The 18,099-nt window shown below is 40.9% G+C and overlaps 2 protein-coding genes across 2 annotated transcripts in view; one reads left to right on the top strand and one right to left on the bottom strand.

Annotated features, from left to right (window-relative positions):
* The window catches only part of LOC134675558 (uncharacterized), a 411,257-nt gene that overhangs the window by 311,060 nt on the left and 82,098 nt on the right, over positions 1 to 18,099 (bottom strand). The gene's annotated exons all lie outside the window — the stretch shown is intronic.
* LOC134675626 (uncharacterized protein K02A2.6-like) lies at positions 9,875 to 13,375 on the top strand. The gene is made up of 2 exons (XM_063533954.1): positions 9,875 to 9,993; positions 10,380 to 13,375. Exons 1-2 carry the CDS (start codon positions 9,935 to 9,937, stop codon positions 13,243 to 13,245), a joined length of 2,925 nt encoding a protein of 974 aa, XP_063390024.1. The 5' UTR covers positions 9,875 to 9,934; the 3' UTR covers positions 13,246 to 13,375.

The raw sequence follows: 18,099 nt of genomic DNA, 5'->3' as shown, positions 1-18,099 counted from the left end.
ACGTCAATTCTTGGGATTAGTTGCTAAGTGGACCCCAGGCTCCCATGAGCCGTGGCAAAATCCCGGGATAAAGCGTGGAAGAAATGATTTTACAAAAAAAAAGCTTCATCTAAAAGCCATGAATACTATGGAATAATCTGTGATTTTTATACGCCTTAAATCTAATATGCACGCTAATTCCTTGGCTATCTAACCAAACTTCGAGCTCCTTTGCGATGCAGCGAGCGCTAAGATGAAGTTATTTTATATGCACGAGAAATTGCATAAATAAAATCATTGGGCAGCAAGCGTGATCGGGTAACTAACTGCTGTTCCGCAGGGTTAGAGTGACATTCCATTTCCAACTGCAGCTGCAATACTGTTCATTCTACTATGGAAATTGACAGTGACAGCGACGCGTTTCCATAGTAAAATGAACAGCATTGCAGCTGCAGTTGGAAATGGAATGTCACTTTTAGTGCTTGAAAAAGGACACAGAGAGAGACAAAAATATTACTGGCCACACGCTGAGGGTGCACCAGCTACAGTCGCCATTACGTGCACTTCAGTTCATTTGTGGTGCGCGTGCCGCGGCCGCTGCAGGACACCATCGCAAGCGCAGACTTCTGGCCGAAGGTGTGTCTTGTTTTGGCGGTTCTGGGGTAACCTGCTGAACCCTACGCCGAGTCAGACGACGCTACGGAGCCACGCTGTTGCATCATCGCCCAAATCTAATGGCTCTAACGTTGAAATTTGCTATATGGGGGTTTTCTGGGGCGAAAAATCGATCTAACTAGGTCTTATCACTGGGAAAACACAAATTTTTGAGTTTCTATATATTTTCCGAGCAAAGCTCGGTCTCCCATATATTGTTCTTAATGACGCAAGTAACTAACCTATCTCCTCAACTCGTCTTTATCCAGCTGTGTAAAAGAAAGTTTTGTATTTACGAGTTGTCATCCGTCCGAGTCCAGGTGCGGGTTTGATTCCCAGTGGTGTCAGAACTTTGCGGTCATCGAACGCTTGTGGCATCGATTGGTGATGGGGCCCGCGGCATTGTTTAGAAAAAGGCACGTTTAAAATGGGGAACGGGTAGCAATGTACAAATTGCAGAACATTCCCAAAAAGCGGAAACGTTCTCGAGAATGTTCTCAGAACATTCCTGCAACATGGAAATTATTGTTTAAACAAGAGAATATACTTGAAATAAAGTTTAAATAGGCATAACTTAAAACTAAATGTTCTTATGCATATATTATTGTCTATTACAGTTAGCTATTTTGTTGATGTGATAAATTTACCAATAAGTTGCTTAAATTCTCACTGTATATCAGAGAACATTTCGACTTTCGACAATATTTTCCAAAAATTTTTTTTTGTTTAATTAGAATCTAGAGGCCTCTATCTCCCGCCATGCCAAATCTCAGCGCGCTCGGACCAACTTGAAAAAAATTAAAAAAAAGTCGGCCATTTAGATTTTTTTTAATGCAGATTGTTTTGTCTTGGGGCCCTCTATGACATTTGGTCGAGCACCCTCCACCTATCACGCACCGTTTAAAAGTTGCCATACAAAATAAAAGTGGCCTGTTTTCCCACAATTGTAGCATTTTTCAAAAAAATAAATTTTCATAGGTGTCTAGGGGACCCCGAGATTTCGTGACCAAAATTTCAGCGCGCTAGGACAAAATTAAAAAAGTTTAAAAAAAATGTCGGCCATATTGAAAAAAAAATGGCGGCGTCAAAAACTGCCAGGGTCCCTCTATGACATTTGGTCGAGCACCCCCCAGCTAAGTCTGACCGTTTGGCCGGGCCGTCATACATTTTTCTGACCGGAAGCGGACGACCAAAAGTCGGAATTTTCTGGGGGTAAGGACTACACCTAAACTATCGTGAATATTCATGGTATAAACAACGATAAATAAATAAATTCTCGTTCTCGAGAACATTCTCAGAAGTTACCGAGAATTTCTCTGTGGAAAGTTTCGCAACTTTGGAAAGTTCTCGTGCGTGCATTGCTAGGAACGGGTGCTTGTTAAATCATAGCTTTTCTATCTTGTTAGATGGAATATGATTATCAATGGAGAAATTGGAATATACTTTATGCCTAAGTTAACATACATTAACTATACGTTACTGTCTGCTGTCGTGAATAAAAAATAATTTGATTTAAAGTAGCGCTGGCACTGTGGTGAATAAAAAATAATAATGTTTTTAAATGTTTAAATAATTAATGGGAGTGATGCCTCGGATAAGATCCGCAGTAAAACATTGGACTATTGGAGTACAAGGGTCCTCTTGTTACTCAAAACTCTGGTTAATGGGAACTTGATAGGATATTGAAAAGATAAAACCAAATATATGACATGCAATTTAATACAATTCGCTAACTACTACAATGCACTCCGCTTTAGGGCGGGCGCTGCTCAAAATACAATCGGTTTCTCTAAACTGTCGGCGGTTATGGGGTGACACTATAGTAAACCTTACTCTACGGTCGCGAGACGGACGAGACGCGGAGTTTTGGCCAAAACCTGGGATAAAAGTCTAGTGCACTCACGGGTACCGAACGTAGCTATCATCCACAGGCCCGCTGGTATTTAACGCAGCAGGCGGATCGCTGACGGTGGGCGGCGGGCGTTCCTCAAGCTCCGGCTTTGGCAAGCCCGGGCGAGAACAACCCGCGGCGCTCGGAAGTTCCGCAAGAAGGACCCGCGCGATGAGACCTTGGGGTCGTCGGACCGCGGCAAGGCTGTCCGACACACGGCTCGCGGGTCAAAGCCGTGCCCTACGGCTTGATGGTGGCGCCAACATGACGCTCAACGAAGGCGAGGGCGCGCAACGACGCTCGGGGAAACACGGCCATCGGCCATGCTTGCGCTCGCCGATGACGTGGAACGCACGCGGTAGCTTGTGCACTTTTCGCGCACAACACACACTCGGCGATACGCGCAACTTAACATCCCAATCTCTCCCCGGCCGAGCCAGGCGGCGGAAGGAGACGAAAATGGTTTATTTCAACCTTTACATGATTAGGAGCCATATCAATGCTAGCGAGCCAATTCCAACCCCCCAAGTGAAGTGACAGTTCGAAATCATCTCCTCCCGGACACGTTGCGTTTCGGTTCACATCAACACATTAAACGTCAAACCAACTTAAATCTTTTTTAAATCGAATGATTCTCGAAAAAATATCAATGCTCATTAATACTTGTAATACTTTAAGTGGTTAATAATAATTACTAATAATTATATTTTTATCGTACGTTTTCTACCTTGTTTCATTCAGAATACCTTCTTTCCGATGCGGTAACTAAACGCATAGTCTACTCTCTGACAGTTCTCCTGTCAAAAATTTCAACCTTTTGACACCTTCATAATCACTATTTATGTTTCATAAAAATTCCGAAAATGATTCTAAAATACTAATTAAATTAGGATGTGACCTATTTGAGCAGTTAGGGTAAACCAGGAGGATCATTTTGATATGCATGAAGCCAGGTTTGGTTCAACAACCTCCGCGCAATCTGGGTGACAAGTTCCGTTCAAGTGGCATACTCTTTAGACTTGTTTCTTCGAAACCAGTTAACCAGGAGGCAGGATATGCTAATCAACCTACAGCTGAGAAGGTACATTATAGTTTTACATAAGTGTCATACTCTGGTGTATGTTATTTTGTCCAAAATGCGACACTAATGTTGTACAGGTCACATTGTATGAGAAAGTACCTGTTTGGTATAGGAAATTATGTAGCATCGCTACACTGCCCTCCAACACTCCAACTACCAACTCATTTCGCCTTGTTTATTATAGTTATTTTCATAGTGTAATGTCATATGGTATTCTGGTTTGGGGCAAAGCAGCTGACATACAGACTATATTTGTCTTACAAAAGAGAGCCATTCGTTCTATATATAATTTAAGGGTGCGTGAATCATTAAGAGAACTTTTTAAAGAAATTAATATTTTAACTGTAGTTTCCCAATACATATATGATAGTATTATTTATGTTGTTAAGAATCTAGACTCCTTCACTAAGAATTCTGATGTCCATAACTATAATACTAGAAATAAAAATAAGCTTGCTATCAGAAAGTTTCGTGTTCGTAAAGTACAGAAGTCATTCGTTGGGCAATGCATTCATTTTTATAACAAGTTACCTGAGGATGCTTTAAGATTACCCTTTCCAGCTCTTAAGAATTACTTAAAAAAGTCATTGATGTTGAAGGCTTATTACAGAGTCGAGGACTACTTGACAGACAAACATGCATGGTCCAAACCAGAAACTGTAATAACGACAAGTAGCAATTAAAAACATTGTATTATGTGTAGAGTTAAAGGTGACTCAGCTCAGGTAAGAAAGCACATCAAATTGTATGAAAGCATCTCATAACAATCAGTTAGATTCATATAATATGTATTCTCATTTCTTTTATTGATTTTATTTTCTTTTCCTTTTGTAAGATTTGATTTGTTTTCTGAAAGAGCTACGTATTTGTGATTTCATGTGCATATATGTTTATTTTTTATATCAAATTCTATAAAGTTATGTACTCACTGAGTATAATTGCATGAATTCTATAGTAATTTAAATTGTATTAATTACTCGTAATGCATGTTAATTATAAGATGTAATAATGTTTTGAAAAGATGTGTCCCGCCGAGTTTGTTGCCGGTCCCATATTGGGATACCCTCCTCCAATTGAGGGGGGATTTAAATCTTCTCGGGGCAGAGGTGTACGGTTGGAGCCGGTAAAGGTTTATTTGACGTTCATAAGCGCATTATGCCTACTTGAATAAACTATTTTTTATCTTATCTTTATCTTATCTTTATCTTTATCATCAGAGGAGAATATCGTTATTTTACATGCTACTATTGATTCTAACTGTACTCACAGCGATTTATTTTAATATTTTCAGAGTTCCATACCCAAAGGGTAAAATCGGGGCCCTATTATTAGGACTCCACTGTCCGTCCGTCTGTCTGTCACCAGGCTGTATCTCATGAACCGTGATAGCTAGACAGTTGAAATTTTCACAGATGATGTATTTTTGTTGCCGCTATAACAACAAAATACGGAACCCTCGGTGGGCGAGTCCAACTCGCACATGACCGGTTTCTTCGTACAATAAGCGGTATAAAAATTACTTTTTTAAAGCCATATAGTACTATACTCGTATTTATTATATTTTTATCGGTATTTATTATATTTTAAACTGAAGATTTGAAATCGAAACTAAATTTCAAATTATATTAATGTAGTTATCCTCTCTGACTGCGCCAGTTACGTGCTAAAGTTCAAGTCATATTCAGAGTTAGCAACGTGTTACCCGATCTTGGGATGGCTTGTGTTCTCGTGTTTCTAAACCCGATTAACAGAAGGTTAAAGTGCAAGTTTGCCAATTAAGTAAAACTTATACGTAGGTATTCACATTATTTTTGTATTAGTGCACCTGTTCGGTGAAAAATCCAGAAGCAAATGCGTATAAAGAATATAATGAATAGAAAAGGATCGTAAATAATGTTTAGACTCCTTAAAAACAGTATCAAAAAACTTTATGTAGTTGGTATGTATACAAAGAAATTACTTGAATGGTGGGTTACAACGGCAAGTGATTTTATGTCTAAACCTAACCTAGGCGGCTTAAGGATGACTTACGTCAGACCTGGTCGTGTCCGGGCCGGAGCTTCCGGAGCATCGTTTTCTATGGAAAGCATCACGTGATCGCCGGTCATGTCCTAGAAAAGTAAGCGCCAGAAGCTCCGGCCCGGACACGGCCCGGTCTAACGTGTCATCCTTCATCCTTTATTAGGTTAGGTTGGAAACTTTATTTACCTACTGTTAACTAATTCAGCGAACCCCTGTCGATGCCTATGGCATGCAATGCTTTCCTAGCCGTATTACAACCTAGCGGTCTTAGTTCCGATATCAGTATGGATACGATGGTCGTTCTTTGTCTACGTGATAGGGTGATAAAACGGTACCCGTCACTTTCAATCGCAGTGTGTTAAAAAGTGACGGAAATTTTGTCACGTGGATAAAGCTATCCATAATATCCCTGCAGCCAGCATATTATGGATTGGATAGCTTTATCCATCTTTATCCACGTGATAATATAACTGTCATTTTTTAACACCGTGGGATACAAAGTGACTGACACCGTTTTATCACGCTGTCACGTAGACAATAACGACCATCATATCCGTACTGAAGGGCTAAGATGACCGGCTCTTTATCATTTATCACCATGCCTGTCACATTCTAACAAGTATGTAAGTGCGAAAGTGGCGCATGTCATAACAGGTGATAAAAACACAACCATGATACAAAAAACCTGCTGCAAAAGTGTGAATTTTTGAATGCCGCCAAATAAATAAAAGAATCTTTACAAAATAAATCAGTATGTATCTACTATTGTGTGCCCTTACAGGGTGTCATGAACTGGCCTTTTAAATTGTAACACCTTACTATGCATGACAATGCAATATAGAATAAATGATTGAATGATTAAATGACTAAATTTCTACACCATTTAATCTTTGCCACACATCTTTGTAACCGTAAACGACCAAAACTCTTGATCCATTAGTAAATCAATTCCTATCCTACATCACGACACTCGGAAACAAGGACGAGGGTCCGATGACGCCGATATGCGTAATGTATGGCCGATTTTTAATAGCGAAGGGTTAGGCCGGATTGGGTATTCGGTAAAAATGGTGATTCGGAGTGTTTGCACTGCCAGGGAACGTAGCCTGGTCACTCATTGATTTATACAAGCTTTTATTTAACTTGTAATGTATGTAGGTAATATTCGGGTCATATCTTACAAGCTGAATTAGATTAGACCCAATTCCCATTATGCGATTGCGCTGAAACTTATAGGTAGATAATTATATAAGTTGGGTGACAATGCAATATTATGGTACCATCGAGCTATTCTGATTATGGACACAGGAAGTGGCCATAGGAACTCTGAGATAATGTGTGGGGCCGCAGGATGATGCCAAATATTAATAAGGTTTTACTTTGGTTATACTTATATGCTCTTCCATTTTGACGTATGTCTAGATGTTAATGTTTACAAGGCGGCTTCTTCAACCGATTCTCGTTAAATTTGGTGAGCAGATTAAATAATTACACCGATTTTATATGTTAATTCGCTTATAGTAGATATTTCAAAATGGCGAAGCCCCATGATAGTTTGCATGGTCTACAGCTCACTGAGCCGCTAGTTATAAAACGACCGTACATCACTAAAGTAAACAAGCTGACCCTATCCATCGTTGCCATTCCGTATTTTTTTCCAGCATCGTTAACACAATTCTCAACCTTCAGCCCTGCTCATAAGCCTCAAATTACCTTACTAGCTGTACGTTGGGCATTTTTAAGCGGTGATTATTTGTTGCCCCAATTAAGGGTTTGCTTAAATGGGTTTAGGTCCATTATGTTGATTGATAAAAAGGACGAGGGTATTGTCAGCCTGAGAGCCTTCTGTTTCGAACGCACTCAATGTCTGTATACGGATAACAATGGAGAAAATTCTTTTATACCTATAAAACAATATATTTAAGCTCTGTTTACGTATTTTGGCGGATCAGTAAGGCCCCCCTCCCCCCATCTATCTTTCGAGTATCGGCGTCTACAACTTTATGGCCGCTGCTCGACGCAACTGCGCAGCGACGTCATTTTCCATAGCGCTGACCAGACGCCGGCGCTCGAAAGACGCCAGATGTGGGGGGGGCCCTAAATAGCCGGTCAAAACATCAATGGCATTTTTTATTTAAAAAATAACACTAAGTTTACCCTAAACATTATCCTGCTATAAACTGAAATGGATGACATAATTATATGTAAGAAAACGGTCGTGGCCAAGGCCTCCAGTGTCCGAGGCTGAATTTACCCGGCGTTTCTCGGTCCCCCCGGTCGACCCCAGTCATGATGATGATACTCAATTTATCAAGGAGGTACTTATACCTACACAAGTTTGAAAATCTAGGCGCATTATACCAACTCTATAGTCTAGCGGCATCTATGCAACGAAAGGAAATTAAGGTGTATTCGGGTAATACCGAATGTCGGATAATTCCGAAATTCAGATGAAAATCACCCTTAATTCCATCATAATAAAAGTCTCTTTTCGGAATTATCCGACAGTTTTCGACATTCGGAATTACCCGAGTTAACCTTATACAATTTCGACTAAACAGTTTATAGCATTCTTGAAAGACAAAGACCCAAAGACATCATTATGATGATGGTGTCATGTTGTCCCTCATTAAGGACATAGGACTCTCAGAAAGGATTTCCATTGTTTACGGTCTAGCTCTGTCCAGCCAAAGCCAGCTGATGCAGCCTCTTATTCAACTGTGCTCCAGGTGGTACGCGGGCAACCCATACTTAGACGTAATAAAGACAAATACGAACACAGCAGCAACATGTTGAAATATTTAAACCAAACTTTAAACGCGTTAAAGCTCATATTCTTCGATAACAGCGTAATTTTGCGTAATCTCATCCATTTTTTAAATAAACCAACTCTCGTTTACAATCTCGGCGGTATACGGCGCTGTAGAGCGATAGTAAAGCGACTGGCAGCGACACGTATTGCCTATAAAATTATTATAAAATCGTCGCTCCGTGCTCACGGCCGTCGTGGGACGTTTACTCAGCCATCGGGCTGGTGATTTATATGGTGAAATGATTGAAGTTAGTGTGATGTCACGTTCATAGTGAAATAAGAGAGAATTGAGCTGGATACCTAATATAAGAAAGTCTACTGCAGCCGCATGTTACAGACAACCTAAAGCCTAATAAAAAGTCTCTCGAGATCAAAAAGATCCTGCAGCTGTTTGAAGTTCCAGGTTTGAATCGAGAGTTGTGTTGTATATGTAGGGTACATTAATAATAGCCCATATGTGGGTAGCTTAGGGATCTTTGTCTCGGAATAAATGGTGCACGTTGAATACGTCTTTTATTTGTCAGTGGCGATCGAGGTAAAAATAATTCGAAAAAGACAGTGTAATTGTCTTTCATCAAGTTTAAAACAATGTCAGTGGGAAAGTTGCGTGAATTTGATATGAAAAGTGGCAATTGGACTGCGTATTGCGAGCGAGTGGAGATGTACTTCCTTGCAAACAAAGTGGACAGTACCGTTAAGTTGGCCACGTTGATTGCGGTCATGGGAGAGGAGGCCTACGAGTTATTATCAACCTTAGCGAGTCCGAAGAAGCCCTCAGAATTAACGTACGCGGACGCTGTCGACTTACTTAAAAAACATCTCCAACCTAAACCTTCTATTTTGGCCGAACGATATAAATTCCGGCAGCGACGGCAAATGGAGGGCGAACTAGTAGCGGATTACGTGGCAGAACTTAAAAAGTTATCTTTACATTGTGACTTTAAGACAACTTTAGAAGACAATTTACGTGACCAGCTAGTGTGCGGCATAAGAAGTGAAAATACGCGACAACGACTTTTCGCGGAGGACGATAAATTAACCTACGGCAAGGCGGTGACACTAGCGTGCACTTTGGAGGCGGCCGAGCGGGATGCCAGCGCAGTAGACCAAAACCCAACCACCCCCATCGATATGAACAAAATAAACATAATGTTTAAATGCATGGCTTGTGGTGATACTCAACATAAAACGGAAAACTGTAAATTCCGCAACTATGATTGTAGTTTATGTAAAAGGGTGGGTCACTTGCGGAGGATGTGTCCTGAAAATCATGTTACGGGTCAAGAGCCGACTCTGAGACGACGAAAAGAAATGGAGGAGGATCCCTTACGCACATCACGCGGAGCGAGCGTGACCGGCGGCGGGCGGCGCGGGCGCGGCGGCCGCGGACGAGGCGGCGCGCGCGGGCGCAGGGTTACTGGTGCCTACTGGATGCAGGAGCCAGTCGACGAGACGACCACTTCGGAGCAGTCGGGCGTGACTGTTGCTGATAGTGATGGTGATTACGATGATGAACAACCTATGTACCAGATGTCCTTGGCAAACTATAAACCGGTGTGTATGTCACTTTTAGTACAGAATCAGCCCTTTCTAATGGAGGTTGATACGGGGTCAGCGCTATCTTGTATTAATGAAGATACCTATAGGCGATGTTTTAATGATTTACCTATAAAACCTTGTCGCGTAAATGTTACGTTTTATGACAAGTCTGTAGTAAAACTTCGGGGATATTTAGAGGTGAAAGTCAGTCACAACAATATTACAAAAGTATTAGATCTGTATATTTTAGAAGGGGGTGATAGCACTAATTTACTAGGTCGACAATGGCTATGCGAGCTAGATATTACAGTTCCTAAAGTAAAGTCAACAATAAACAGTCAACCTGTATTGCATAACAAAGAAATGGACAAAAGTGTAATAATAAACGACCTTATTTCCAGGCATGAATCACTGTTCGATGGCACGCTGGGCCGGTATAACGGCCCGCCGGTGCGGCTGAGCGTGCGCGAGGGCGCCGAGCCGATTTTCTGTCGCGCGCGACCTTTGCCCTACGCAATGCGTGCGCGCGTCGACGCCGAGCTGGATGCCATGCTGCGCGCCGGCGTCATCGAGCCCGTGGACCGCTCCGACTGGGCGACTCCTCTGGTAATAGCGAGCAAAGCGGATGGCGATATACGTATATGTGCGGACTACAAGGTAACTCTTAACCGAGTTTTACAGGTCGACAGATATCCGGTTCCAAAATTAGATGATTTATTTAGTGGATTGAGTAATAATAAATATTTCACTAAACTAGATTTATCTCAGGCGTACAACCAGTTGGTTTTAGACGAAGATTCGCGGGCTTACACGGTTATTAACACCCATCGCGGACTTTTCAAATATAATCGCCTTGTTTTTGGTTTAGCGTCGAGTCCGGGTATTTTCCAGAAGTTTATGGTCAATTTATTAAGGGACATTCCGGACGTTGTGGTATTTTTTGATGATATATTGATAAAGAGTAGGGACTTGGATAGTCATGTCAAGGCTATTAAACAGGTTTTTACGATATTACAAGCTAGTGGGTTAAAATTGAAAAAGAAAAAGTGTGATTTCTTATCAAGGCAGGTAGAATATTTAGGGTTCATTGTTGATGAAAACGGCGTGAGAGTTAACCCTGATAAAATTAAACCAATAGTGAATATGCCGCATCCCACTAACACCACAGAACTAAAATCATTTTTAGGAATGGTCAACTTTTATGGCAAATTCGTAAAGAATTTGTCAGGGTATCTTGGCCCCTTATATGAGTTGCTCAAAAAGGGTAGGCATTTTACATGGGGTAAAATACAGAACGATGCTTTTGAGTACGTCAAAAAGTTGCTGTGTAGCACGGAAGTGCTAGCGCACTACGACATGACACGCACCACGGTGGTGACTTGTGACGCATCCGCGCGCGGCCTGGGAGCCATACTGGCTCAGAGGCTGCCCGGGGGGGAGGAGCGCGTCGTGGCGTACGCATCGCGCGCTCTCACCGAGCATGAAAAACATTATAGTCAGATTCATAAAGAGGCACTTTCCATTATTTACGCAGTGGATAAATTTCATCAGTACTTATACGGAAGGAAATTTATTTTGCGCACTGACCACAAACCTCTGGTGAGCATTTTTGGGCCTAACACCGGCGTACCTGTGACGGCAGCGAGTAGGTTACAAAGGTGGGCAATTAAATTATCAGCGTACGATTTTATCATTGAGTATGTACGTACGGATAAAAATACGGCCGATGTTCTATCTCGATTAATTAAAACTCATAGGGAGGAAACGGTCGCTGAAGAGGGGGAACTGCCCGAGCAGACATATTTGCATTTTGCAACGGAGTCGTTGCTTTTAGATTATAAGGTCTTAAAACGAGAAACTAGCAAGGACCCTATTTTAAGTCGTGTGTTAGCTTATTTGTCCGACGGCTGGCCGTCAGACATAGAAATTAATGAACTTAAACCGTATTTTAATAGGCGGGATGAATTATATTGCGAGCTTGGATGTATTCTATGGGGTCGTCGCGTCGTAATTCCAGCATCCTGCAGGGAACGGGTTATACGCGAATTACACGAGGCGCACATGGGGATAGTAAAAACAAAGGCATTAGCTAGGAGTTATGTGTGGTGGCCGGGGGTAGACGAGGCTGTCGAAGCGCGGTGTCGTGCGTGCGCGGTGTGCGCCAGCGTGGCCGACGCACCGGCCGGACACGTGCCGTGCGCGTGGCCGTGGCCGGACCGTCCTTGGGCGAGACTTCATATCGACTTTATGTCAATTACGGGTCTGACTTATATGATCACCGTGGACGCCTGCTCGAAATGGATAGAGGCCGCGAAAATGAAAACCACCACCGCGCAGTCAGTAGTGGCGGTATTACGTGATATGTGGGCACGGTTTGGGCTTCCAAAGCAATTAGTTAGTGATAACGGGCCGCCATTTACTAGTTCTGAATTCGAAGAATTTCTAAAGCGAAATGGTATCGAGCACATCTTTTCGTCCCCATACCATCCAGCTTCCAACGGAGCCGCCGAAAATGCCGTAAAAATTTGTAAACGAGTCATTAAAAAGGCTCAAAAACAGAAAGTCGACGTCGATGTAGCATTGAACAGGTTTTTGTTAACTTATAGGAATACCGAACATTACACGACTGGTGAGAGCCCAGCAAAAATTTTACAAGGTCGTAACTTGCGTATGCGGCTCGATCAAATGAAACCAGAGCGCGCGGCGCGTGTCGGTGAGCACCAGGCGCAGGCGGAGTCGCGGGCGCGCGGCTTGCGGCGCCAGCTGAGCCCGGGGGACCCGGTGTGGTATCGCGACTACCGTTCTAACGATAAATGGCTCGCCGGACAGGTTTCTGAGAAATTAGGCAGTACAGACTACACAATAAAATCTAATGTTGGAACCGGAATACATAGACATATCGACCAGTTAAGACGTAGGGTGTCCGAAGCAACTGCAAATGTACGTGTATCGCCTGAACTCGCTAAACGTCGTTCCAGTAGCTCGTTTGTGTTGCCCGAGGAGGTGCCTGAGCCGGAGCTAGATAGCGGTGAGGGCTCGATGTCGCCGCGCCCGGGGCCGTCAACCGGCTCGGCGGCGCAATTGCCAGTAGCTCCGGGGCCGGCCGAGCCGACCCGGGCCGGGGTGCCAAAGAACAGTGTTCATGCTAAGGGTGCAGCAGGGAATGTCGAAATCGCAGAAGCACCATTACCTAATGTACCAACTGTCGTGCAATCGAAAAGAGTTGTGAAACCTCCCGTTAGATTCGGTTTTGATGACTACTTTTGACGTACCTATAAGACTACCTAAGTTAAATTAGCTTTGTATAACTTTTTCATAAATTAAGAATTTAAAAAAAAGAAATAGTTGTTATTGTAACTTACCTATACTACTGTGCTACTTATGTTGCCTTTACTGCTTATATTCTTATATACTTACATAAATATGTTACCTATAGTTGCTAAGATGTCATATGTGTTTTTGGTTGTAACCAGAGTGAGTGAACTAATTTTCACATGATCGAGCCTTGTGTAGTTGAAACAAGGTTCAGTTTTGTGTAACCGGAGTGAAAGTTAATTCACGATTATCTTATTCGTGATTACATATATTTAAGTACCTAGTTAAGTTATCTACCATATGTTGTAGGAGTGTATGGCTAGTAATAAAGGTGGAGGTGTTGTATATGTAGGGTACATTAATAATAGCCCATATGTGGGTAGCTTAGGGATCTTTGTCTCGGAATAAATGGTGCACGTTGAATACGTCTTTTATTTGTCAAGTTGTAGTTGTAGTTAGTTGGCGATCACATTCACAATAGATCAGGGATGGTCGCAGTGATATATATGCCATATGTGACTATTAGAAGTATTAAAACAAATTAAATTATATTCAGGAAATATTTTAATTTGTTTTTCAAGTAGTACACTACTATATAAATAAAATTATCAACTAAAGTAAATGTCATATACCTACTAAAAAAAAGCGACCAAGGCTTCCAGTGCTCCAGGCTTACATAACACTAGTACTAACTTCACTTACACTTTTCAGTTTTTACTTTTTTTTTTAATATGACATTTATTTCAGTTTATATATGTGAGCTGTTTGCCACTTGTCAGGCTTTACAGAAGCTATGAAGAGATATATCAGGATCGTAGTGAGTGGAAATCCGTGGTCTACCCCTCCGGGAAACAGGCGTGATTACATGTAGATACAAAAGGTATAGATCACGTTTTCCGTCATTCCTTATACCTCATTTTGGTCAGGTGATCTATGTAGGTTCTTTAAATTTATCTGTTAAGGTGGCCACTGACGAGCCTTCCAACAGTCCAAAATAGCGTGGCTGCAATCCAAAATCGGTCCGTGAATGTCAAAAACGTACAATGTTTAATATTAGGATGCCGTCCATTTGGATGAATATATATATATATATATATATATATATATATATATATATATATATATATATATATATATATATATATATATATATATATATATGTATTTATATTTATATATGTGTATATATTTACGTATTTATATTTATTTATTTATGTATAACATTAAGTATGATGTATATATAATGTCATATATTGTAGTTTAGTGTTTTTTTTCTTTCCAAATTTACTGTAACATTATTCTGAGCCTGCACCAACTAGATCTTTCGGTTTAACCCATGGTTGACTGGTAGAGAATGTCTTCTGGCATTAAATCCGCTATTTGTAGTCTTCATTTATTGTGCAATAAAGTTTAAATAAATATATGAATCCATTGTAACGGCATCCACGTGGAAGGCTCGTCAGTGGTCTGCTTTAAAGTGAAGAGAAACATTAAAAGCACCGACAATTCCAGTAACATTTTCCCGACGTGAAATATAATGAACTAAGCGTCTTATTTGTCGGGTAAGTCGGCCATTTTTATTCCATCAAGAGCATTTGTACCGGTCGTATATCAGCCAGTCGGTTCGTCGGACTGGGTTTCATTCGGTCAGTGTTTCCGTTCTAGACCCGGCTTTCTAGAATTTTCAACGAGTTGTTAGTATGATTTACACTTTATTTTGTAACCAAATGTAAGTAATCCACTACGAAATGGGAAATGAAAGTTCTCATAGCTCGAATATCTCGATAGCCTACCAGTATTTCTATGAATATTAAAGTTAGTGGACAACAACATTATTTATTACCAAACGTTTTGGCTGGTATATTTGTTTACTAAAATGGTTACAGAATAGGTCTAGTAAGAAATACCTACTTAATTATGGATTTTGTAAAGATCGTAATTTTATTGTTACTTATTACAGTTACGCAATATGGACTTATTTTACTTCAGTTAGCTTGACTTTCAATAAACCATCTTCTAATTCTGTACTCCTAGTGTAAATTTCATTCGATAGCGTGACGTGGCGTTACGTACGCGTTTGCGAAGTGTCATTTGTATGAGATTTTGAGTTTCCAAAACATTGCGCTGTTCAAAATCCCATACAAAAAAACCGGCCAAGTGCGAGTCGGACTTGCATTTCTAGGGTTCCGTACATAAGTCCGACTCACGCTTGACTGCACATTTTTAATAGGTTTTCCTGTCATCTACAGGTAAAGAACTATTTTGAGTATTTTTTTCAAAATATTAGACCCAGTAGTTTTGGAGATAAAGGGGGGGGATGGTCATTTTTTGGCTATTTTCTTAAATAACTTCGAACCTATGTATTTTCAAATTATAAAAAATACAGGTGCATCATTGGGTCACTAATTGACATACGTGTACCAAATTTCAACTTAATTGGTCTAGTAGTTTCCGAGAAAATAGGCTGTGACAGACGGACGCACGAGTGATCCTATAAGGGTTCCGTTTTTTCCTTTTGAGGTACGGAACCCTAAAAAGACGTAACGTAAACGCGAACACTCGATCACGCTTTCGACTGAAATTTACACTTGGGATTCTGTGTTATCACACACTCCAAATGTTAAACTAGAACCAGGCTTGATGAAGCCATAATCCTCACTAACATCCGTATTACTGTAACGGTTATGGGCCCGATTCGGATTTTGAAATAGACATCTATTAGATATCTTTCAGACATCACCAAGGTACGATAACGATATGTTTAAGATCTAATCATTACATTAATCATTAAAACAGTCATTACATCTTTTGATGTAGGTAATGACTGTTTGTTGCCATAATAAAAAAATAAATTTAACCTGTCAAATTTGACATTTGCGCGATTCTGGAGATACTCTTGAACGATTTCCACAGGATATGACTTAGAGATCCAATTCACATCTAATAGATACCTTACTCTATCTAACGTAAAAGTGACATTGGTTGCCCGAATTGCGCTGCAAAAGAGAACTAGTTGATATCTAGACTATAAAGTATCTAGAATGGATCTAGTACGTCTCGTCTCTTGTGAATATCTTGAAGTTCGAATACGGCAGTATATCTTTGGCACTGAGAGCGGGAGATATGGGACTTGTGATCATTCAGGCTTTAATTGAGGCACGATGAATTGGATAATATCATTAAGTTTAAAGGCCAGAGAACAGGGCGGTACTGATGAATGTTTCCTATTAAGGAGTTAGATAGGTACTTACTATTTAATTTATGTAGATAAGTACCATACAATGGGCATCGACAACCGCCAAACCATTGACGTATCGAAGGACTGGCCTTACGGGTACTAAAAATGGTACTAGTTTAGCGGTGTCACTCACGAATTCCAGCCAATCGTGCAGTCTAACGCAACTAGTCGCGACCAATAACGCGCGTGATGCGAACTCGTCAACCAATCGCGTTGTAGCGGTGTCACACCGCTGTACTGGCCCCTGTCATGCCTCATTATTATTGCCCGTAAGGCCAGTCCCTAGATATCTATGTATTCGCCAAACGAAAAGAAAAAATGTATCGGGAGGACGGATGGTATGAAAAGTCCTGTGACTATTTCCATACATTATTTAAACTTTTATCCATGATGATCATCTTGGCTAGGGCCCAGCGGTCTAACCAACAAGACAATCGTACATCGAGAAATGCCAAACAAACAGGCCGGGTCCGGGCCGGAGCTTCCGGCGCTTACTTTTCTATGACAGGTGACCAGTGATCACGTGGTGCTTTCCATAGACAACGAAGTGCCGCAGCTCCGGCCCGGACCCGACCCGGTTTAACGTGAGTCATTCTTTATTCTTCGATATAGCTATTGAACGTATTGAATAACACAGTATCTATATTAAACTTTCGTGAGACATATTTTAAATTGTTCATACGACAACGGTTTCACTCACGACGCACGAGTTGCAGTCGCCGCGAGCACTCGAGCCTAAGGAAGGACCCCCGACGGGCCCGAAACATGTCGAATGAAAATTCAAGTGAGTGAAACCGTTGTCGTATAAACAAACACAGTACCTACTATAGCAAATAATATCTGCCAAATATTGCGGTCCAGTAGACATGTATCTCCTTGTTCATAAGACAATGGCAGACAGTCCAATATCAGATATCTGGCGACAATGGACAGTTCACGTGGGACACAGAGACTTGTATATAGTAAAGACTTGCACTCTCTTTGAAATTATTCAATTCAGTTCAATTCAATTGATTTATTTTCAGACCATGACCATACTTAAGTTATAAAACCGCATTTCTTATTAGTAGTATGATAAAGACAAATACCATAACAAAAGTCAAATAAGTAAGCATATAGAGTGCTCACTCCATTCCATACATCAGTTTTCTTACAAAACGTTTATTATATTCTTAACTAGCTGTGCCCGCGGCTCCGCCAGCGTGGAATTCGGTTTGTGTCAGTAAGCTGCTAAATATATAAAAATAGTAAAGTACATTACGCTGTATTTTTTTATTCAAAACATTATAACATTTATAATTTCCTGCATGATAATTTCTATCTTATTGTTTTATACTTTTTAGAGCGCGATTTGTAGTAGTCCGACTACGCCCGACTCTTTTAGTACCTATGAGAAAGTCGAAGTCGCCTAGTATTCTTAATTAGCATCTACTCGTATCGTCAAGTAGCGGATAAGTACTGCTACTTGATACTAGATGTCGACTTACCATCGGGCGATTCATCTGCTCGTTTGCCTCCATCATAAAATTTAGAAAAAATATATAGGGTGGCCAAAAAATAATTGCATT

This window comes from Cydia fagiglandana, chromosome 22 (genome assembly GCF_963556715.1).
Source record: "Cydia fagiglandana chromosome 22, ilCydFagi1.1, whole genome shotgun sequence".
NCBI lineage: Eukaryota > Metazoa > Arthropoda > Insecta > Lepidoptera > Tortricidae > Cydia > Cydia fagiglandana.
Note: the sequence above shows the minus strand (reverse complement) of the source record. Positions and strands in the feature narration are given on the sequence as shown.